The sequence below is a fragment of the Astatotilapia calliptera genome, chromosome 13, assembly GCF_964374335.1.
Source record: "Astatotilapia calliptera chromosome 13, fAstCal68.1, whole genome shotgun sequence".
Lineage (NCBI taxonomy): Eukaryota > Metazoa > Chordata > Actinopteri > Cichliformes > Cichlidae > Astatotilapia > Astatotilapia calliptera.
The window spans coordinates 23983996-24007764 of record NC_137434.1 but is presented as its reverse complement, the minus strand read 5'-3'; the positions used below and the strand labels follow the sequence as shown (position 1 = coordinate 24007764).

At 37.7% G+C, this 23769-nt stretch overlaps 1 protein-coding gene across 1 annotated transcript; it reads left to right on the top strand.

Moving 5' to 3' along the window:
• The first annotated feature begins 8813 nt into the window (after positions 1–8813).
• vip (vasoactive intestinal peptide) lies at positions 8814–13831 on the top strand. Its single transcript, XM_026190271.2, has 6 exons — positions 8814–9015; positions 9880–9984; positions 10500–10604; positions 11350–11475; positions 12220–12325; positions 12727–13831. Coding segments are annotated over exons 1-6 (453 nt in total). The 5' UTR covers positions 8814–9013; the 3' UTR covers positions 12736–13831.
• Positions 13832–23769: the final 9938 nt, after the last annotated feature.

The following is a 23769-nucleotide window of genomic DNA, read 5'->3' as shown; positions in this document are numbered from 1 at the left end:
GTGAAGTGTATTACTGCTCAGTGTACAGTCTTTTTCAAATGCCAAGGCTATCACCATTTCTGTGAGGATGGAATCAACCTTAAATCCAATCGTGTATTATGAGTCAGGTTTTGTGATCTGTTAGCTCAAAGATCAACTTACCAACTGGTTGGCGACTGCTCCTGCTATTCTGTCACCCCTCATCATCCTCTTGACTCCAGAGACACAGATTTACCTGTACTCAACCCACTCTTCTTTGGAAACACAGATGTCGAGTCAGGATTCATCACACGCTCTGTCACTGTGCTTTCCCGAGTAAAGCTGACTCTGATTCCATTAGCTCACTGACTCACAATACTTGCCTCCTGGATAGCCTGCTAATACTTAGCTAGCTCCCCCTTAACCATTCAGTGTTGTACTGAACCTCCTTCAGCTCTAAGCTGAGTCTGCTTGGTGAGTCTCACTAGTACCTAAATATGACAACCTTACTATTCCCTAAACCTTTCCAAATTATTTTAGTGCTTAAATTTGAATAGTAAAATCATTGTGCTACACTGCATTACATAACTATAAGTTGAATTCAGTGGGTAGTGACATATTACCTTTATGGTCACTCAGCTTGAATAACCTATATGATTATTCAAGTTGACTTGTTACGATGTGACAGGCTAATCACAGTCTGACTGCAGCTCGGTGTTTCACATGACTTAAAAATGATATCAGTCAGATTCTCGCCACATTTTCCCAAGACAGTTTAACTGTTTGCAAGCTAAGGAATACAAAAAGTCTTAATTGTTTTACTTTTTTCCAACCTATAGATGTTCTAAAATGACACATAGCAGTTAATGCTATTATTGAGTTCATTAGGGAGGAAGTTAGGTGTCATAAACCTGTCATTTGCATTACAGCATTAATGATGTTCATTTCCCAAATTTCATCCGGCAGTGTTGGCCCAGTCTTCATTTTCAATTCTGAATGCAGCCTGTATCCTGCTGCAGTAAACTAGGTTTAAACCATCAGGGGAGTTTAGCTGTAATGTATCAGACTAATCTCCTCTGGTTGTCAATGGCAATCCATCACCTAACCCAACTGGGTTCATGCTGAGCCTGGAAGAGAAGAATCTTTTCACCCGGGAGACGAAAACCAGTTTGAAACATCACCTATGACGACATTTCAGACAAGTGCAAAGGCTTGCCATTCGTCTGTAGAGGGATGTCTTGATATCATCTTCGCTACACAATCACCAGTGGGAAGAGAAGTCATTCATACTCTTCTTCTTTTTTTTTTTACTATATTTTTACAGTTAACATAATTATATACATATAGCAAAATATACACAGATAAGATGAGGTAATGCATTTCAGGGTTTCATGGTTATAGTGAGGAACCTTTGTGTTTTGGGTCACACCACAGACATGAGTCGTCTGTCTATCATTGTGAGATATGACAAACATCTTAATTCGGCGTAAACATTTCATAACATTTTCCTGTCATTAACATTAATTTATAGCATCAAATAGGCATGCATCAAATGTTTTGAACACTACTGTTAACAGAAAATTTGAACTTTCCCTGGCCTTTTCACATATTTCACACTCAAGCGTCCTTTTCACTTTATTTTAAGCTTGACCTGAATTTTTTTTTTTCTAAATTCATTTGAATCCCTCGATCCTGTTTTCCTTTCATCTCTCTCCATCTTTATTTCAGTCGCTTGCCTCTGCCTTGGTTTCTATCTCTCTCACACTTTCTATCATCATCTATCTTTCCTTTACACTTTTATCTCAGTATCTTTACTTTGTCTCTCCCTACCTGCCACATAAACTCACGAGAGAGATTAACTAAGGTGGCAGAGAGACCCCAGTGAGTCCCATCAGGCTGCAGGCAGCAATCTGCCATCAGAGTTGTCGCTCCATGTGGCTTGCTAATTGGATAATGTGGTGCAGAGAAGGCACTCAGCAAGCCAGGGGATTCCCCTCTTCACACCGTCAGGTGGGAGAGTCACGCTGCCGACTCTCACACAGACACCATTTGGACCTAAAATTGGATTTCACTCATAATTTTTCCCACATTTGTAACCTTTAATGAATGCAGATGGATTGCACCCCTCCACCCCCACCTTTTTTTTGTCCCTTTACATCTCTTTTCCACAGTTGAGTTTATTATTAGTGTGTTTATTCCTTATAATTATTGGATCTCAAGTTGTTTTGTTTTGTTTGTTTGTTTGTTTTTTACATCAGATTGTATATGTTCTGCCCCCTGTTCTTTTTTTCTGTTACTTTGCAGTCATTTTAAATCAGCTTGTCTTGTGGTTATTTGATATCTCTTTGTAGTTGACTTGACTCATTTTGCAGAATCAGTCTGACAGACTTGATGGTAAATGGTAAATGGCCTGTATTTGTATAGCGCTTTACTAGTCCCTAAGGACCCCAAAGCGCTTTACACATCCAGTCATCCACCCATTCACACACACATTCACACACTGGTGATGGCAAGCTACATTGTAGCCACAGCCACCCTGGGGCGCACTGACAGAGATTTTAATGCCAGCAGCCCTCTATGTCATCCAGGTATAGGCCTGCCTTCACTCTCCATCTCGCTCCTCTTTGTGAATGTAAGCATAAACGTCAATAACCAGTCTTTTGCAAAGGTAGCCAAAGTCTCAGCAGGGACACCTGATCTCCATCTTCAATCAGTGCTGTACTTAAACTTGGATTCCACCATCACCACTCCTTGCTAGATTATTGCCCTGCTACTTAAAAGAGTTCAAACAAATTTTAATACTAGACAACGGCAGCCTAAGTAAAAGTTTCTAAATGATCCTAATCAAACTTGCCTCGCCCTTTGTGAAAAGGTAATTGCATTATCCCACTAAAAAATAACATATCATCCGACAAGCTTAATAAACTCTAACACATGAAAAAATATAGTTATTGACATCTGTCAGACTGGAAAGGGTTACAAAACTATTTCCAGTGAACCACAATGCAAGCTATTCTTCACAAATGGAGAAAACTTGGAACAGAGATGAATATTTCCAGGAGTGGCCGGAGCAACATCTAATGAACTGCAGGCCACTTGAATTATGTTGTGATTCAACAATAAGAAAGCGACTGGGCAAAAACTTCATCGATGGGGGAGTCCCTAGGTGAAAACCACTGCTGACCAAAAAGAACACAAAGGCTCATTTCATATTTGATGTTATAGTTTAGGCTAACTTACCTGCTTACTCAAGTATAATAAGTTATGTACTAACCTGTCTGTCTTCTTCTTCCTTGTAGGAATTCTGTTGGAAACCTTGCTAAATGCCTACTTTCAAACTTGTCTGTCAAACTCTCACTTAACCAGCCATCTCATGTGCTCCAGCGCTCTAAGTACTGCCCTGGTAAAAGAGAAGGGAAGCCCCAACTGCTGTTAGATCACTTGAAAACACTTACCTAATCAAAGTTCCAGCTGTCAACCCTACATGTGATGATTTCATTAAAACTGTGTCCTGCATTTGACTGTTTCAGAGAAACCTACACAGCTAATGCTTGGTTCAGTGTGCACCCATTTATTGTGGCCATACTAAGCGCAAACAGATAATATTCAATACACAACTACACTGCAAAAATTCACAGAAATGTCATGCTGGTTTCAGCTGATCTTTGCTGGTTTCATCAAATGCTTTACACAGTCGTCAGTTATTCAGGTGACATCACTTGCATTATGAGTTCTCAAGAAAGGCTAAGATTATTTCACTATTCATTATTTAGTTCTCAGCACACTATTATGCTTATATGGAGCTTACATATTTTCTTAAACACAGAATTAACACAGATTAATTTAATTTCTATCAAGTATATTATTATCTGTTATATTGTTATGTATATCTGCTATACACAAGGCACACAGACCTCAATGAATGGTGCTTGACTGGCGCAGAACCAGGGCTTATTTCTTCCCCTAATGAGCCATGATCCAGCTTGGTGAGTTACTTATGGATTGTTGCGTAATAGTGACTGTAAGGACACAAAAGCAAAAGAAGGTTTGAGCTAAGAAATAACAACAAAGTTAGTTGCTTTAGTAGACGTGAACTCAGTACTACTCTAGTAGCGGTATTTAAAGTGCCAAATAAAATCTTAAAAAAGAAAAAGGCATCAGATTCCTGTTGACCTCAGTGCTCTGTGCCAGCTTGTGTGCAGAGGTGACCCATTACATGTCTATAGGAACGTTTTCCTCCGTACATTCCATCAAGACCCACATATTAATGCTGATGTTTTTCCTCCATCAGCTTCCTCTTCCTGCACAGACCTGCCTCCAATCACTGCTGTCAATTAGACCAGCTCTTTCTCCATGGACTTCTACATAATCTACTTTCTTTCTGGACTGATCACATTAAGGTTTCACATAGTGCCATCATGACTGAGAAGAGGGAGGGCAAGGAGGTAAAGGGGGGTTCATCTGCTGACTATGAGGCGATATCAAGGACCAGATAGGGGCCAGAGACTTTCTTGTCACAAAGAGGTAAATAAAATTTGCAGTGATCATCAGGTGAACAACCGTAAATGCAAACAAAAATGAATCATATTTTTCACATTTTCCATTCAGACACACTCAGCAAAAATCATGAACCACTCCTTATTTTTTTATATCTTGCTGGGAAAACATGTAAACACACATAAAAATACACCACAAGTCACAAAAACAGAGGTTTTAGAATTCTAACAAGCTTGAAAGTCAACATTTGGTATAATTGCCTTTTATTCTTCATGATAGTGAATTCTTCGAATAGTCTTCAGGAATAGCTCTTCGGGCTTCCAGGAGGGCATAGAAAGATCTTCTTTGAATGCTGGGTGCCTTTATACTGACATTGTCTCTTTATGTGTTTCTCTATCCATGTGTGTTTTTACTGCATTGGCAGTGTACTTATGATTATTCTGATGCTGATCCACAATATCACTGACTGAAATTTTGAGCAGTCAAATTTAGATAATCTCAGAAAAGCACTATATAAATACAGTCCATTTAGGAGGATATGATGATGTAGAACATGTGGTGAAGTAAACAGTGAAGTAAATGCAAAACCATGTATTAAACATTCAATGTCACTCACTGCTAATATAAGTGATGGAAGTTTTATTTTTTTAATACGATAAGATAAATATATAAGAAAAGATCTAATGCTGGGAGTGTCACAATATGCAGAAGCAGACTGTATGTATTGTGAATACTGGACCCAAATGCAGACACAAAGGAATGTGAAACAAAACTTAAATTAACAAAAAGCGAGCCGTTTAACATGACTGATGGAGAAATACAAAGCATAAGGCAAACAAAGACAAGAATAAACAATACCCTAAATTGGGGAAACTAAAAATAAACATGAAAAACCCGAAACGTGAAACTTGGCATGGAGACATGGCGCAAAAGACAAGATCCAGAATGGTGCAAGGGAGAGATGCACAGTGGCCATTAGTGAGCCAAATCTGAACCCCCAATAAGAAACACATGTTTATTTTTGGCATTTCCCCGATTAAATTCTGTTTTGCTTCTGTTCTGCATGTATTTAATGTAATAGGTTGCAGGATTTTCACTCCACTTAACAGTTGGCCCTCAAATCTTTTATATATTTTTTGTGAAATTGAATGCACAGTACCTGTTTTGTGCAACAGATTGTAAACTGAAAACACTCTTATGGCATACTGATTAATAAAACAAGAACTGCACTGTTTTTGATTCATTCCTCAGAGAGTTGATAACTTTAAGTCTCAAAGTTAAACACAGATCATGGAATATGTACAGTAGGACATCATCCAGTCTACTGTTCTGTGACCTGCCCTTGCCTCCTGCCAAATCTGGAGCAGCCACCAATATTTAGCCTTCTCCAAAGATCAGCCTCAGGCCTAAGTTCTTTCTTTTCATTCTTCTGTCATCTTCATTATCAATAACTGTTTATTTGTATTGTGGCTGTGCCCAGATCAAGTTACAGACTCCTGGGCACAAATGTTTGATGGACCCTAACCAACTTGTTTTGATGACTGGGCTTTTTCACCCCTCTCTTTCATAAACTTGTGTCTCTTGAGAACACCAGAGACCTGCTTCTGAATAAGTGCTGAAACAATGAAGCAGAGCTCATTGCATTTTTAGATGTGTCTACTTAGGAAATATAAATCAATAATAATAATATTAATAATGCAAGTAAAATAGAAATAATCCCTGGATTATCCCTGGACCCTTTATAACAACACAGGATGGGAACATATACAAAAATATACAATTATATATACATAAATATCAGCATAAATTACAATTTATTGGCAATTTAAATCAAATGCTAAAAACTGGGAAATATGTTAAACTTTTGAAAGTTATAAGCAAGAAGACATTGAGCGATTTCAGGCACGGGTAAATATTCAACTGCAGGTAAATTCTGAATAAAATTTCTGAGGGCAAAAAGGGTAAAACAAAAAAGGTGAATACTTAAATATTAAAAAGATTTGTTTTTAACATTATTAAAGTTTTTAAAAAAAAAAGTAATTAGTCAAACAAATTAACTATGAAGAGTCAGTTCAAAGTTGGACTAGGAGCGACGAACAAAGACCAGGGACAAAGTAACACACCGGCCAGAACTATGGAGACTAACAGAGACTATTTGTAGAGTTAGGGCTGATAAGGAACAGACATGGAACAAAACACAACTGAAAGTGATCAAGATGATCAGAAGACCTTTAAATAAGAGCCTAGAAAGAGCCATCTATCAAAGTGAAATAGAAAGCAACCCAGAAGACCCATTACTGAACACAGAGACAAAAAGACTCATGCCAAACATAAAGACAGAGACAAGGGAATCCTGGAGGATAAACGTATAAACACAGGAAAACAAGAAAGAGGAAAGAGCAGACGGAAACACAGAGGGAAGCAAATGCATGAGGAATTCATCAAAACAGAAGCTAAATAAACACCAAGTATTCAAAACTATGTCCATAGACTAGACAGCTTGTCCCTGTTTCTACAGCCTGCATTTGGATCCTAATTCTATGCTTCATGACAACAAGAATTAATGCTCAAGATCCCTAAAATGAAAAAAAAAAAAAAAAAAACCTCAGTCTAAATATAATCAAAAACTTAAAAGCTAGACAGCGAAATCAAACAGAATGCACAGAATATTAAATATGAATCCACAAAATGACAAAACCCTAGAGCCAAAACCAGGAGCCATGACACAGATCGAATATTTCATATCTTCAAAACATCTATAAAATTTGTGAAAGTTGACACACAATTGTAACAGGATTGTGTTTATCTGTTTAATTCAACAACAATCCTGTGTATTGTTTCCGTGCTTATTTTTTCAGCTCTGCACTCTCACCTAAAGGCAGCACACAGTCACGCTTTCTCTCTCTGTTTCCCATGTCTGAGCCAATCATCTTTTCCCTCTCCGGTGATATTGGCTAAATGGTTCACACTCATTTGGATGGACGGAAAGATGGATGGATGAGGTGCCAGCTGACGTCACAGCTATTTCACTGTGCCATTCCAGCAGAACAAATCAGACTCATCAGGGACACTGTGGGTGGACTCAGGAACACTTCAGTCCTGTATGCTATTCTTTTGTTTAAAGCCCAATACAACCTGAAATAGAAAGCAGCATCACTACTTTGCAAACATCCTGTAACTTTTTTAGTTTATTGGAGGTGTAATCTGCAATATCCACAGTGTTTTCTTTTCAGCACTATCAATGATGCTCAGCACTCACTTTAGATTTAAACAAGAAGGTATAAATAGCAGCGATAGAGGATTTTTTTGGTAGCATTGTTGTGGAATTACTGTTTGTGTCAATGATTAAATAAATGGAAATAAAAATAAGCAAGAACACGTCTTCTTCTTCTACACTTTGCATACATTTATAACTTTTGAACACTTTTAAACTCTGGTTGACAGAGATGGAACGGTAAAACCTCGGATATGCTGAATAAAAGTGAAGAAAACATTTGGCTATCACATGCACATGTATACACTAATTAAAATGATTTATTATCAGAGTGCCTCAACATTCAAAGGCCAATGGAAATTGTGTAAAACATCCCATGTCACACTCCACTAGTTATCAGAAATTTTCATCAGACAATGAAATGCACACTGAAATGTTTGAGAGATGTGTTGGCATTAAAATAAATATGAAGAACATGATGAATGTTTTTAATTATTTTTAATTAAATATTTTAGTTGCTGCAGTGGCTCCATGTTGCATTTTTACTTTTAAATCTACTTTGGTGACATTGTTTCTGAAACCAGGAAGCCTTTAAAAAGCAGCTCATTAAAAGAAAAAAGGTATTAAACAAAAGAGTTCTTGATTTTTTTTAAGGTGTGGCTTAATTTTTGTTCTATATTGACCTTTCGCATGAACGTTTTTATGCTCCAGAAGTTCATGATTTATATTCATCCACAGCTAAAATAATCAAGTCTTTTTAAACTCCATTGCTAATGCACTGTTCAAATGCCCATTTTCAGGATGACAACGAAGGGCTACTATACAATAACATTTATAAAATCATGCTAACATTTGAAATTCACAGCTGTTTTATTCTTATTCTAGTTTCCATCCAGGTCTCAGAGCTTTCGGTTTCATTTCCAGTCCAATTTCCAGTTTTCCCTGACCTGCACTATAGTTTTGCACGATGAGGAGCTCATGGGGAAATGATCAGATGAGTCAACATCAACCCTGGCATATAAGTTAGTTATTCCTGCGTTTAATCAGAAGAAACAGAATAACACTCCCCACTAATTCCACCATAGGCCTCTTTGGTTCCGTGAGCAACACCAATGACGAAAGCAGCGACCCACTGACGTCTCAGGCCCCTGATGAGTCTGATGCTTCTTGAGGAATATCCAGGTGTATAAAACGGCAGCAGAGCTGAAGGTAAACAGAAAGACAAAGGAGAACGAGAGTGAGGAAACATCGGAGCAGCAGTGTGGACATAAAGAAGCGACTCAAGATCAGGAGTCTGGGCAGCACAGCAGAGAGAACCAAACCAGACAACTTTCTCTACCGCACATGTAAGATTTTCATTTGTATCATAGTAATTCTGGGGTTCCTTTGAGAATTTGTGTTTGTTTTCGTATTTGGTGGGGTTTTAGTTTTGGTGTTATGCCCGCTTCCATCGGCTTTTGGAAACGCTTTACTAATAACTGAAAGTTGAGTTTTACATTGAATAAACTACTTGTTTTGGTTTAAACAGCAATTAGAGGCATTACACTTCTTGACGAAGGGTAATAAAACTCCTCGACATATCCGCGCTGTGCACAATTACGCATGGGACCGCGCCAGATGTTTTTCTTTCCTGACAAAAGTAACAGTGTTTCGTAACGGTTATATCCCTGACAGCCTTTCGAAGATAAACGCTTTTATTTCGTTTCTTCAGTCAACATCGAACTCTCACTGCACTGAGAGTCACGGAACTGAGTAGTTAAAAAGAAATTTTGAAGCAGAAAGTTACTGATAAAGATATTTAGACTTCCGGTGATAAATTTACTCGTGGTATTTTGATGGAGATCGCAAGCGTTTTCTCAATAACTCTTTTGAATTATACATTTCAATACCACGTCAGATTGTGCCAACACAGTCAAAGTATGTGGTATGTGGAATTATATCTTTAGTCCTACCCTGTGACGGCGACGCGCGCAATTGCGCATTGGATTCCGATGGCTTCTTGTCTTCTCTATGTCAAGATCGGCACCAAAGGGGAAATTAGTTAGAGTTCGTTCCACAAATAGTCCTCTCTTCTCTGCATTTGCCTCGAGAAACTGAACTGGACTGTTGCGCGTAATTCCGGATAAAGGATATCCTTCCCCTGTTGGCACGATCAGATATACTTTCTGTGTTCCAGAATGAGCATAACCCTTCACCATTTCCATCTTCAGGTATAAAGCGATGGTACAACGAACCGGCCCCCACCTGCTTCTCCTAATAGCCCTGTGCAGTGTGTTGTACTCCCGGACCCTAAGTCTACCGCACACAACCATAAGGTAAGGGCAAACACGTGTTATTTACAAAAAAAAAAATGTATAGAGAAGGAAATGTACCCAACACTGTATGGTAGGACGAACAGCTTTGTCTTTCGACTCTGGAGCCGAAACTTTTATGTTCTTGAGTAAATTGTTTAACTTATTGGTTTTGCTGAGCGCAGATGACATGGATATGAAACTGAAAGAGTGGGGAAAGTTTCCTCGGTAATAAATACAATGAGGTATGCGATTAACTGCATTAGCTGAATGAACCGTTCATTAAATGTAAGCATCGGACTTCTACAATAGCGACCACTTTGGAACTATTTAAGAAACTTGTTGGGGGTAAAATCTGAGATATTTGATCATTATTTATCATTACACTATCATATTACTGAGAAACTTACATGATTTGTCATACGGCAAAAGCAATAAAAGATTCTGTTACAATCATAAGCACAATGGGTATGTCTCCGGTTTAGTTTGGATTAAAAGTATCCGGGTTTTTAATGTGAATGCCTTGTGAATCTGTGCAGAGCGACGAGACACGCAGACGGTCTGTTTACCAGCGGATATAGCAAACTCCTGGGACAGCTATCAGCACGGAGGTACCTGGAGTCTCTGATTGGAAAGCGGGTCAGGTAGGTGAAATAATCCCCCAAAAAGCATGCTAAATTTCGCTTTTGAGAAAGCAGTGGTTCTTTCTTATGCCCAACCCTGTTCTTTTTATTAAATGTATATAATGATTCGTGTTTAGGCTTAATAAACTCGTGTGTAACTCTGTCAATCCAGACATGAGAAGTATTTAGAGGCGTTTAAAATATTTTCGGATTATATAGAAATGTTAAGTTTTCAGAAAATTCTAAATAAATGAATACATAAACAAAGCTTATTATCTGTAGAAAATTTCTTTGTTCATTGACCAAAACCACAGTCAAGGACCAGTTGTTGACCATAAACCATCAAAATATGGGTGCTAAGGAAAGTAAAGTACAGTTTGTTTGTTTTTTACCTTAAAGCTATAAATTAGGTTGAAAGTTGATTTTTCTCCAAACCCCCAAAGTTCATATTTTATTTCATCGAAAACATTTAGTCATATAATCAAATTAGATACAAATAAAAGAAATGAGTCCAAGAAGACTTCATAGAAATGTTATATTTACTTATATTTACAATTGAAAGAGTTCATGCTTTTTGTAATTGCACATATATTTTAAAGGTTAATCAGTGACTTCACATCATGTTTTTATATATTCTAGAGGAACACACACCCATGCACACACACATGACAACATGAGTCACAGACCATGAGCTGCACTGAGTTTGCATTAAGACCTGCTGCCCTCTGAGCTATGGTATCACTCTGCTGTCATCTCTTCTGTTCAGTGATGAGCTGATGGACGAGCCAGCAAAGCGTCACACAGACGCTATCTTTACAGACAACTACAGCCGCTTCCGCAAACAGATGGCTGTCAAGAAGTACCTGAACTCTGTCTTATCAGGAAAGAGAAGGTAGGAATCAGTCCTTGTGTTCACTTTTTATCTCACTGTATACACAGATAGCTTTCTTAGTTTCTGAAGCTGCTTATGGATGAACAGAAGAATACATTAAGAAAATAATGGAGCTAAAAGCACATTTACTTTGATTACTTCACTCCATTTTGATGGATGCTGGTTTTATTTGATGTATAAATGAGCTTGATGGTTGCAAATCACAATAACCAGTTGGTAAATTGATAAAGTGGCTCTGCTCAAATGTATTTATACATTTTTTATTTGGGTATTGAGTAAAGCAAATTTGCTGAATATTGTGCAAAACATGCAGCATTTGCTTTAAGAAATCCTCATTTTAAGGTTCATTGACTAGACTGTTTGAATTACCTGGACATGTATTTGTAAAGCTACTTTTCTACAAAAACAATAAATACAGAGTCCGTCGGATTCATAAGGGTGATAATTTGTACATTTGATTATGTGAAGAAAAAGACCTTTAGAACCTCAAACGGAATAAAATCAACTTTGGTTAATATATATGTTTGTGCATCTTCAAAACTTTGTCACTTCAATCACTTAATACACAAATAAAAATAGTACACTCATCTAACTAGAAGAAAATACACTGAACAATTGTTATGGTTTATGGAAAGGGATAATGACAAGTCTTTCAGATTATTTAGACCTGTCAGGTGTTTATTTAAAAAAAAAAGTGTGGATCTTGAAACCCTCTTTCCTCCCCGATGTCCTTACACCACACAGCCTAGAAGATCCTGTAACCAGCGAGGAGTCCAGGGATGAACCCAAAACCTTCCAGGAGAGCTACGACGACATAAACGTAGACCATCTCCTAAACAACTATCAGCTGGTAAGTACAGACACATATGCACACTAATACACAGTTACTTGCAGGGGAGAGAGAGCATCAACATCAATGACACCTATTGGTTTCTTTTGACTCAGAATTTTGGAGCCTTAAAACGTGAGGCATGCTAATGCCAGCAAGCGTAGTTAACAGCCTACATTCATAAACTGTACAGCTGCAATGCACAGACATATTACCTGAGAGTCAGTGCTAATTAATTAAAAAGTGCTAAAAGCCACCAAAAGCACAAACAATGTTAAAAGGTCCAGTTTTATGACAAGTATGAAGCTAAATTTCTGAAGTAACTTTTCACACAATTAGTACCTGACTATTAGTCAATGCTGTGTTATGTATTGCAGCTTTTAACCTTCCTCTCTGCCTGTTCTTTGCTGTTCTTTTTGCAGGCACTTTGAGGAGAAGTCCATGCTCGAGTGAATACCTCAAGTCATCCTCATGAAACCATTCATTCAGAAAAAACAACACCGTATTAATCCAAAGGACATTCAAAAGTCAACCAACAATGATGTGTTCTCCAGTGTGGTTATCTAGCTATCTGTTCATCTACACAGTACACGTTTTCACTGTATATATACCACATATATATGCACAATGCTAATCGCAAAAGAATTTTCGGGCCGCACTGAGCAACATGCATGTGTCAACAAATGGCAGCAGTGGATAAAAAGGAGGTCGCTCTTGTTCTATTAACCATTTCTGGGGAACAACAGCAGTGTTAAATTTAAGAGAATTGTGTCCCATGAACTTTCAGTTGAAAATTTGAGCCATTGACTATTGATAGAAAAGTGTGTTTTTTTTAATAGCATACCGGTTGATTTACAGTGGATATACTGGCTTTACTGGCCAATATCAAACATTCATTGGAAGATAAACATGATTAATCTGTCACAAACCTTAATTTGTCAGACAAAGGTTTAACTTCCAGTGAAAAAAAACAATCCAAAATTTTATCTAAGGATCTTTGGCCCTATCCGCTTTTGGGATTTTAAATGACCCAGTCAAGTTAAACTAAAATAATAACACTCAATCCAATTTCATTTGCACAGAGAACATTCCCAGTAAATTTCATATTCATGACATATTAACTTTGGTTTTAACTAGCCAGCACTTGTCAAATTAACTTTAAATGGAGCATTCAAATCTATGTAATTAAATTCAGACTCATTTCATTAACTGTCAGTGGAGCATTGGTACAGCTGATCTTCAGTGGAACATAAACAGTGTTAACTTTTAGTGAAATTACAGCTTTATGCAAATTTCATCAGGCTACTTGTCACATTTTGATTTTGTGATTACTTTTTTTTTTTTTATTAATTTTCAATGGATAATTTCCCCTGATTATTCCTAATGGTATAACTTTTCCATTAAATTTAATCAATTAATTGACATGTTGAATGTTAATAAAAACTCCATTGTTTTTAATGTCTTCATTTTTCATTTCAGGGTATCTGTAATCCTCTCAAATTTAAGTAAAGCATTTGTCCACTCAAACTATAAATGAAATGTGATTTATTTGGTTTCCAGCCAGAGGTACCATTTGTAAATTTGTTTATTTAGAAATGTTCAGTTGACCCATTTAATGTCAACAGAACAATAGTCATAAGATTGACAGTGGAAGATTTGATTGATTTCCTTTCAACAGGATAGATAAATTTATTGCTCTTTAATGTACAGTTGTGTTAAATTAAAGTGTTGTCCCAATCATTTTCAGTATTGCGGTCATGATCTGTGCGCACACCAAGTTGTCAGAGAATTCATAAATGTTCTTTTCATGGGGGATTCACAGGCGAGGAGGACACACATTGAATGGACACAGATGCATATAATCACTTTACATTATTCAGTATGTAGAGCAAAGAAGTTATAACTGTGCATAGACCTGCCTTTAGTGTATTTAGTGATGTAAACCAATCACAAAATAAAAGATTTTGGTTTATTTTTCAAAGCTGATGTGTTTTGTCTGCCTGATTGTTTGATGAGTAGAGAGCTCATTGCCTTCTACACCCAGCTGATTGTAAGTTTGAGGACAAAAGTTTGTTTAGTGGGAATCTAAAGAAAAGTTGGCAAAAGGTTGGGTTTGTTTGTTTGTTTGTTTGTTTGTTTGTTTGTTTTTTCATTCTTAAATGTGTTTCAGACAAGGAGGCAAATGTTTTGGGGTCAAAATCAGCATGTGAGTTGTTTTTCCTGAAAGCTGAACATTAAAACAGAATGCTATCTCTCTTACACAATCCTTTTTTCCCCATCAGATTTTAACTGTTTTAAAATATTATTGCTACTCTGGGTCAACCAATCTGAATTTCTCAAAACACCATGAACATAACATGTAGATGATAACATGTCGACACATATGAGCATGAAGCACCAAGCGGCCTTTACTTTATCCCTGTGGGTTTCATCTGATTGACATAAAGATTTGTGACAGTGACATAAACAAACTGGATATACCCTGAGTGCATTTCTTTTGCCTCAACCATTTTCGGTGCCCAGAGAAGCAGGTGTTTCTGTGTGGGGATCCTATCAGGATCTGTTTTTAACAAAAGGCAATATGTTGCCAATGGCGATCCACACATCATGTCTCTTTCAGGACAATTATGCCATTTATTTAGAGTCACGGTCGGTCAACCGGAAAACATCTATAGCTTAAAAAAAATTTTTTAATAAATCAGTCAGTCAGTAAAAAATACAGACCATGTTGAGATGATCATAAAGAAAACAAAATGAGCATGCCCCCTGTGAAAAATATGTTGACCACACCACATTAAAGAAGTTCAGTCACAAGTTAAAATGAATGTGGCGCATTATAACCTGTGATTCCTCAGTTGTTGTTTCTAAATTACTGTCGGACTACTTATCACATAGAGTCTTGAACTTGTACATTTTCTAGGGGAGAAGAAGATTTGGCAATAAGTAACTCAATTTATTGCTTAAAGACCCTTGGAGACCCTAGAAAACAATAAGGAGGAATTTCAGCACCATGGACAGTGACACTGGGATATTATGAGTTTTACATCTTTTTGTTTTTATTTTATTTTCTGATGTGGTTTTTCCAAATGTTTGCACTGGGAAGGGGCTGGATCCTTGTTTTTTTGTCTTTTGTTATGTCTATTGATATTTTGTATTATTGCATTTGCGGCATTTGGAGTTTTGTATTCTTGTAGAATGGGAGGGAGAGCTTTCAGTTTTCAGGCCCCTCTTCTGTGGAACCAGTTTCCAGTTTGGATTCGGGAGACAGACACTATCTCTACTTTTAAGATTAGGCTTAAAACTTTCCTTTTTACTAAAGCATATAGTTAGGGCTGGATCAGGTGACCCTGAATCCTCCCTTAGTTATGCTGCAATAGACGTAGGTTGCCGGGGGATTCCCATGATGCATTGAGTTTTTCCTTTCCAGTCACCTTTCTCACTCACTATGTGTTAATAGACCTCTCTGCATTGAATCATATCTGTTATTAACCTCTGTCTCTCTTCCACAGCAGGTCTTCTATCCTGTCTCCCCTGGCCCCGCCCCTCCCTGAGCCTGGTTCTGCCGGAGGTTTCTTCCTGTTAAAAGGGAGTTTTTCCTTCCCACTGTCGCCAAAGTGCTTGCTCATAGGGGGTCATATGATTGTTGGGCTTTTCTCTGTATCTATGAAGCGCCTTGAGGTGACTTTTGTTGTGATTTGGCGCTATATAAATAAAATTGAATTGAATTTTACTTTCAGCAGTTATTTGTGGTTGGTTTCTTTATGTTAATATTCTCAGCTTTTTCGGTCTTCTCTTAGCTTTTTCTGTCTTGCCATTTTCTTTATTTTGATAGTCATCTGTCTCTGTTCCCATGTCTTAGTTTATAATTCCCCATGTCATATTTTCGGATTTAGTTCTGCATTGTCTCCCAGGTGTCTCCATTCTGCCCCTATCACCCCTCTGTGCGTTTATAGTCACTGTCTCCCTTTGTTCTTTGTCAGATTGTCATTTACATACTTTACATACTTTACTTAATTACTTTACCCAGTGTTGTGTTCTGTTTCTGTATCTACTTCAAGGTTCAAGGTTGGCTGTAACAAGGTTGTGATGAGGGGTTATTTGAGTTACTGCTGCCATCCTATCAGCTTAAAGCAGTCTAGTCATAGCAAAAAAGGGTGATGATGTGTCTTTCCACTCACTTGAGGCAACACTGAAGATGACACAGGCTTGAAAAGAAAAGCTAAAACCACCTGTAGAGAGGAGAGGAAGGTGTTTGCAACAAGATTGCAATACTAAATGCTGCCCTTTCAAAAGAATTTGCATTCGAGAAGCTGTAACAGAAGAACACGTGATTGTCAGATGTGTTTGTCTCCCTTTATCTTAGTGGATGATACTTTTTTGTTTTTAGAAAGAAAATAAAGAAAAATTTGGTTTAGTAATAGTATAAAATAATTGCTCGAAACTAAAGTTAGTTTGGAAACAAAAATAATATTAAACAATGTCAACTTGATCTCAAATCTTTCTTGACAATAAACCTGATTGGTATGTTTCTTATCATGCTGTAAAGCTAAATCAGGGTTTTCAGTTACACTTGTGTAAACAAACAAACAAACAAACAAACAAACAAAAAACATCTTCTTTCAGCTTTAAGGTTTTGCAAAATTAGGGCATAAAGTAATAAATCTTGTCTTTAACAGGTATCACCACGTGGTAAATGCAAATGAAATGAAAACACAAAAGTAGTGTTGAATTTTTACTCCAAAAAAGTAATTTACTACAGATTCCTTGTTATTATTCTTAAATGCAATCTAGCATGTTACTTCATTAACTGCCTGAGAAAATAATTTATTACTCTACTCGTTGCATTAGTTTTACATTACTCTGTAACACAGCCTGAAATACATTCTCACATAATTTCCAGTTAACAAAATAAAGCTGAGGTTATAGTCCCGCCCACTGACACAAATCCTAATGAGAACATACAAGATCTTTGTTTTAGTGTTTACCTACACAAACCCGATAACAAAAAGAACATTTTAAAACCCGTTCAAAGAGCCTTTAAAGCCATTCTAGGAACATACAGTTAAAAATGAAGGCTACAATGCTGCAAGCTGTACTGCTCGTCACCACCTTCATTAGCAGATGAAGAAGTAATTAAGGCGTCACTCTGGGTTCTCAGTTATGAATGAATACTTGGAAACCTCAATGTTCATGAGCACTATTGTCAAGAAGAGTGGCCCAAAATTTTTCCACAACAACGCAAGAGATTCATAAACAACAAGATGACAGTTACTTCAGGTTATTGCTGCAGTATGAGGTACAGGTTGGGGCTCCGTAATTCTGCAGTTTGGTTTAGCTTTTGTTAAATAACCAATGTTACAATGCAAAATGTGATGTGCTGTTGCTTATCAGGGGTTGCGTATAAATAGTTTTAGAAACTGGCAAGTTCAAGATGATTTTTTATTATGTTCAGATACATAAAACCTTGGCATTGACAGATGTGTGTGGTGTACTTTGGTTTTGTTTAGCTTTGTTTTTTACCATGAATGTATGTTTTCAGAAGGAATCAATAAGATTTGGACTGGGTGCTACATAAAGAGCTGATTAGTGGAAAAACCTAAGATGATGTGATGTTTTTTTCTTTTTCTTCTTTTTTTTACAAGAAAAAGTCAAAATAGCAGTGCTAATGGCTCACAGACTTGTAACGTCACTCCACAACCACAAATGAATGCATCTTGTTCAGTTGTATAGTTTGCCTATTATAGTTTATTAACACAATTTCTGATATAATCACAATTCAGCTTTTAGAAGTAAGTAAATAAGTATGTTACACCTTTGATTCCTATTTAGTTGGTCTTCACAGTTTTAATGTAAGTGTGTCGCACTAGATAATGGACTGCAGGTCTGTTGTGTCATGTCTAAATGATTGTATCATGACTAAAGGTCTAAATGTAGCTGTGCTTTTATCCATGTCGTCATTCTTCATGCCATTTAGGAGACGTCTCAGTTATCCCACTGTGAGTTTCCACAGCTTTGCTGTGTAATGACTCCCACTGTGGGAGAGAAAGGTTCCCTGAGATGAAGTTCGCGAAGCTTTCTCATTGGTAGCTTTCTCACTGATCAGCAAAGCATCAACTCGGGAATCAAGTAAAGGATCATCACATAAAGATTTCTTTGTTTTTTTACTATAATGTGTTTTGTTTTGTTTTTAACAAACTCTCCGTTTTCCTCTTTCCTCTTGCTAAACTTTTGGCTCTTGAAAGGCTCATCCATGGAGTTTCACAGGCTCCAGTTTTCCCAAAAGCATACTTCTTGATAATTCGGACAAGTTCCAATCATAGTGTCAACCTATGAGGGTAAAAAACCAAGCCCAAGCTGAAGCTCAAGTTTGCTTCTAAATATAAATAGTTTCACCAGTGTTTAGGCACTTGTGATAACTACCCCCAGATTGTATCCCTAAGTGGCTATGTCCATCATTTATGTACAGTCTCTCCTTTGCATGCACAAACCTGTCACGTCTACCTGAAGTAACAACATTTTACACTTTGATATGTAAGTTTTGTTGTCACCATCTGCTGACAAGGAAAGGAAAAAGCTACTGGTTTTCTAGCAATTTTCTTTTGTGATAACTGTCGACTGTTGAGATTGTCTGTGATGTTAGAATTTCTCTAAATCAAGCTGACGAATCAACATGACCTTAGTGGAGAAGAACAAGCTGTCTTTGTTCATGTGTAACAGATAACTCGAAATACTCTGGTTAAATCGAAGGTTAACAGTGAACATGTTAAACAACTCTTCTTCATAGCTCAATGCTAATCTATATTTTGGATTTCTCTTTTAACTGATAATTATGTTATGATTAATTTTTACTGTCCTTTGCCATTTTTACTATAAAGTCCTTAAATAATCCAAAAGGTAAACCATTCTTGCCCCCAAATGACTGAATTCTGGTGTTAGGTAAAAATGTAATTGCTTGCTTTCAGTTGTGACTCACTTTGTTTACAGGTGTCAAAATGGCAGCAGATATTTGACTCATAAATGTCATAAGCAACGTTCTGCAGGGTCGACCCACATGCAACGATCTTATAATTAGCAGGTGTTACTTGTTGTGGGTGAAAAACTTAAATTACTTCGCTGATTCAGTAAAACCAATCACCAATGTCAAACTGTGCTTGTACTGTAACACTTTGAGCTAAATGCTCACAGTGACGATGTTGACATGCTGATGCTTAGCACTCCTTACCATTTTCACTATCGTAGCTCAGTGAGTTAGCCTTGCTAACATTTGTTAATTAATCTGTCATCTTCTGCCACGTTGCCAACCAGAACTGCCTGCAGAGATCATAGAATTAGTTTTTCCTTTAGGAACACATGACAGGAAGTAAAGCAAAAAACATCAGGGATAATGAATTCACTCATTGTCCAGTGCAGTCTTGAAAAAAGACTACTACTCATACCTGCTATCCTCCATTACAACTATCAGTGTGGTCAGTTTACATACAGTCATCATGGGCATGAACCTTCAATGAATGAACAGTCCCAAATACCCAGCAAAATTGGTTTTGGAATGGATAAAGCACACTAGGTTTATGGAATGTGCCAGGAAACCAACTAGTTTAAAGGAAGTCTACCAGTTATGCGCAGATGACTGGTAGACAGATAGAATTATGCCAGAAGTTGCTATAAAAGTGTCTGGTTGAGATGTTGCTTGCTCAGGGACATTTAACCAAATATTAGTAGAGTGGTGTATAGTTCGGCCTACTGGTATACTTTAAACTACGTGTGATTTAAAGTAAATCCAAAATAAATTCAAACCTCTTGCTTTTTAATTTCTTTAGAAAAAATAATGCCACTGTAAATAGAAAAGTCCACTCAAAAGATACACAAGTAACTATGTCCTCTTTTAAGCATGGCAGTAGTGTATACCTTATATACTTTATACAAATATATACATAAAGTTTTTAAAGTGTGCATGGTTTTAAACACATGCAATAGCTTACACATCAATATTGTGAGGATATGTGATTGTGTGTGTGTGTCTGTGATTACTGCCTGCTTTGTCGAGGGGCTTCACTCATTAACTATCATCACTGCTGATCTTAATGGACCAAAACAGAGTAAAAATAGACGGAGAGATAGGGCTGCAGCCTTTTAACACCGAGCACTGTGGGTGGGTGTTTGCGTCCTTGTGAACGTGTGCGCTTGCTAAAGCTCAACTGCTCCTTCTACGATTCTGCTGAGGACACTCGTGCATCCACAGAGTCATAAATCCAGCATGCTGCTCAACTTCGCACCTTGTTGTTGTTTTTTTTCTCTCAGCACTGTTGACTGATAACACAAGACTTGGTTGCAAACCTTTAGTAAGTTCATGTTGTCTCCACTTAGCTCATACAACAAACAGCAGAAATTATTTAATATCAGCTCGTTAGGCGAAAAGGCAGCTTTGCACACAAAACCTGGGTCAAACAGAAATGAAAGCCCTTTTGATATTTGTACAGGTCCATTTATCAGCTGCCCTGGAGCTTTTGAAATTGATTTTGCAGTCTAGTCTCACAGCAATTTTTGCAACGGTGGGTTTCACAAACTGTTTGCGTGCACAGACACATTTGCAAGGCTATCAAAAATGAAACAAACAAAATCAGAAAACCCCAAAACAAATGTAGATGAAGTAAATTCCCTGTGGTATCCAATTTCTAATGTTTCCAGCGTTAATTCTCCGTCATCATGTTTAGTGTTAGTCTTCATGCAACAGTTTTACTTTTTCTCATGTGCTCTTATTCCTTTCACCCGCTTGTGTTTAGTATTTTCTCAATTCTCTAATGTGTGCCTCTTAAGATAAGATATCTTATCTTGTCTCCTCTGTCATCTTTCATCAGTTGCATTTTAGGAAATGAGACAACCTTCAGCATGGCATACTGAGAAGGATTTTAGGGTCAGAGACAGGAGAGAAGAGGTTTACCAGAGGAAATATAATTGATGCACAGGTGTATCCTTTGTGAGAATATTCCTTCAGTGTATAAAAGAGGTGTGACACTGTTGGAATATGCACCACTGTGAGAGGAGGATTCTTTAAATAACAAGTCCTTTCATATTCATAAGTTGTTTGCATTATTTAAGGTCAAGGTTTAAGGTTCAGTTAAGTATTAAAAGTCAATGACATGCTGAAGTGCAGGCTTTTAGCTTTAATAATTGGACAGACTAAGATCACTTTAAATATGAGGACTGTTATTAACCCACTAACACCAGTGGGATTAGTGGGTTGAAGACTATAGGTTAAAAGCTTCCATGAAAGAGCACAAACCAAGCCATGAAGTCCAGGATTTTATCGAGGCACAAATCTGGGAAAGAGTGCAGAAAGATTTTGTCAGCATTTTACTCTATGCCTATCAATCCTGTTGCCCTACTGTTTTCTATCATGTTAAGGAATAGGAATCTAAGGGCGGCAGTTAGCACTGTTGCCTCACAGCAAGAAGATCCTGAGTTGGATTTCAGGGTCTTTCTGTGTGGACTTTGCATGGTCTCCTCATGTTTGAGTGGGTTCGCCCTGGGTACTCCGCCTTCCTCCCGCAGTCCAAAGACATGCAGTTAGTGCAGATAAGTTAATTGGAAACTCTAAATTGCCCATAGGTGTGAGTGTGAATAAGCGGCAGAGGATGGATGGATGATTAGAGGTAGGCAAGCATAAATTTTAAATATATTTTCAGAAAATAAAGCCAATTAAAGGAAAAGCAACAGAATCCAGCGAGTCCAGGGAACACACAAAGGCAGCTGCAAACGATGATATATACACACAGAAATTCTTCTTTTAAACAACTGAAATCTGATTAGATCTGATTCTTTCACACTAGAACTTTCATTAAAACCTGTCTCCTATTTTTAGAAGATTTACAATTACTTGGAATGGATGAGATCATTGCTGAACTGTACATCACCAGATTAAATCAGAACTGACAAGAGCACAAGCAGCCAGGCAGTCGCAAATTTTTAAAAAGGCGTGCACACACACACACACACACACACACACACACACACACACACACACACACACACACACACACACACACACACACACACAAGACCCCTGAACAACAGCTGAAGCCAGATTATCTAAATCCCTTAATTTAGGTGTAAATATGAAAGCCACCATGTATTCTAATAGCAACTGGTTCCACAATTGTGTTTATTATTCAAGGCTGGATTACCAGCCCCCCATGTGGCCAAGACCTTCAAAGCCCCAAAATATGTACAACTAATGCACAATCGTGACTTGAATTATTAGGGATCTGTTTGCCTGATGTGGAGGGTCCGTGTGTTTATCTATAATATCAATATTATTTCTGTACACATTATACTTTGTACATGCACAATGATAAATAAATTTGAACATTAAAAAAAAATCACAAGCCACATCACGGGTGGTAGGTAAGCAAACTAGAAAAGGCCACCATAGCTCATTTTGCCTCTGTGGTGCCCAGTGGGTCAATCTGGTACATCACTTGTTTCCCAAAGGATGATTTGGGTGTGATTTGGCTGACCATTGAAATAAATTTGTTTATCATGAGACTTGGTAAGTACAGATATACAATAAAGTATTGTCTCAATACATCAGCTACAGCTGCTTAAAGGGTACAGGACAAATATTTCCCACCAAAACGTATAAAACATATGAAGCTGGATGTTTCTCAAAGGGAGATAGCAAACTTTCTCTCATGGATTAAGGTTACAAAATATTTGAGCCTGCTTGCAGCACAGCAGTGAACTTGGTTTGTTTGTTGTGCTCCATTCTTGATTCACTTCCTGTTTCATTCTTGCTGTGCTGGAGGCGCTCGAATGACAGCTTAATTTCAGGGCTTTTACAGTTCAACTTTGGTGACACATGGCCAATTGACCTGTGGAAGTCACTGCACATCAGGATCATCAACCTGAAAAACACACAGCTCACATGGTCCGGATGTTGCCTTGACATACACCAACCCCCGCACCCTCTGTCCTTGGGCTAAAATGAGCTATTTATGCAAAAAAGCAGAAAAAGAGTGAACTTCAAAAGAGGCAGATAAAACACCAAAAATAGTGACAGGAGAAACGCAAGAGGGATGACGGCAGAAACAAAGACATGGATTTCACCATGCGGTGACGCTTTATGTCATCAGGAGCTTTCAGGTCCAAACCTGCACGCTGTGATTAAGTAACCATGGAGTCTGCTAAACACCTGTTTATTAACACACATAGTAAAGCACGCACACACACACACAGAGGTGGAAGCCAAGCCTAATGACTTTTACAATAAGCAGCATCAGGTCTGATTGTGTTGGAGATGTGTCTCGCTGCGGCAGGCGATCAATAAACCCGTGGGATAAATGAGCCTTGGTAGCAGGGGGAGCAAAAGGCCACAGCACAGATTAATCAGCAGCCGCTGCAACAGCTCCATCAGCAGCTCTCACGTTTTACAAAATCGTCCATTTAGTTCCATCATCATGACATTTTCT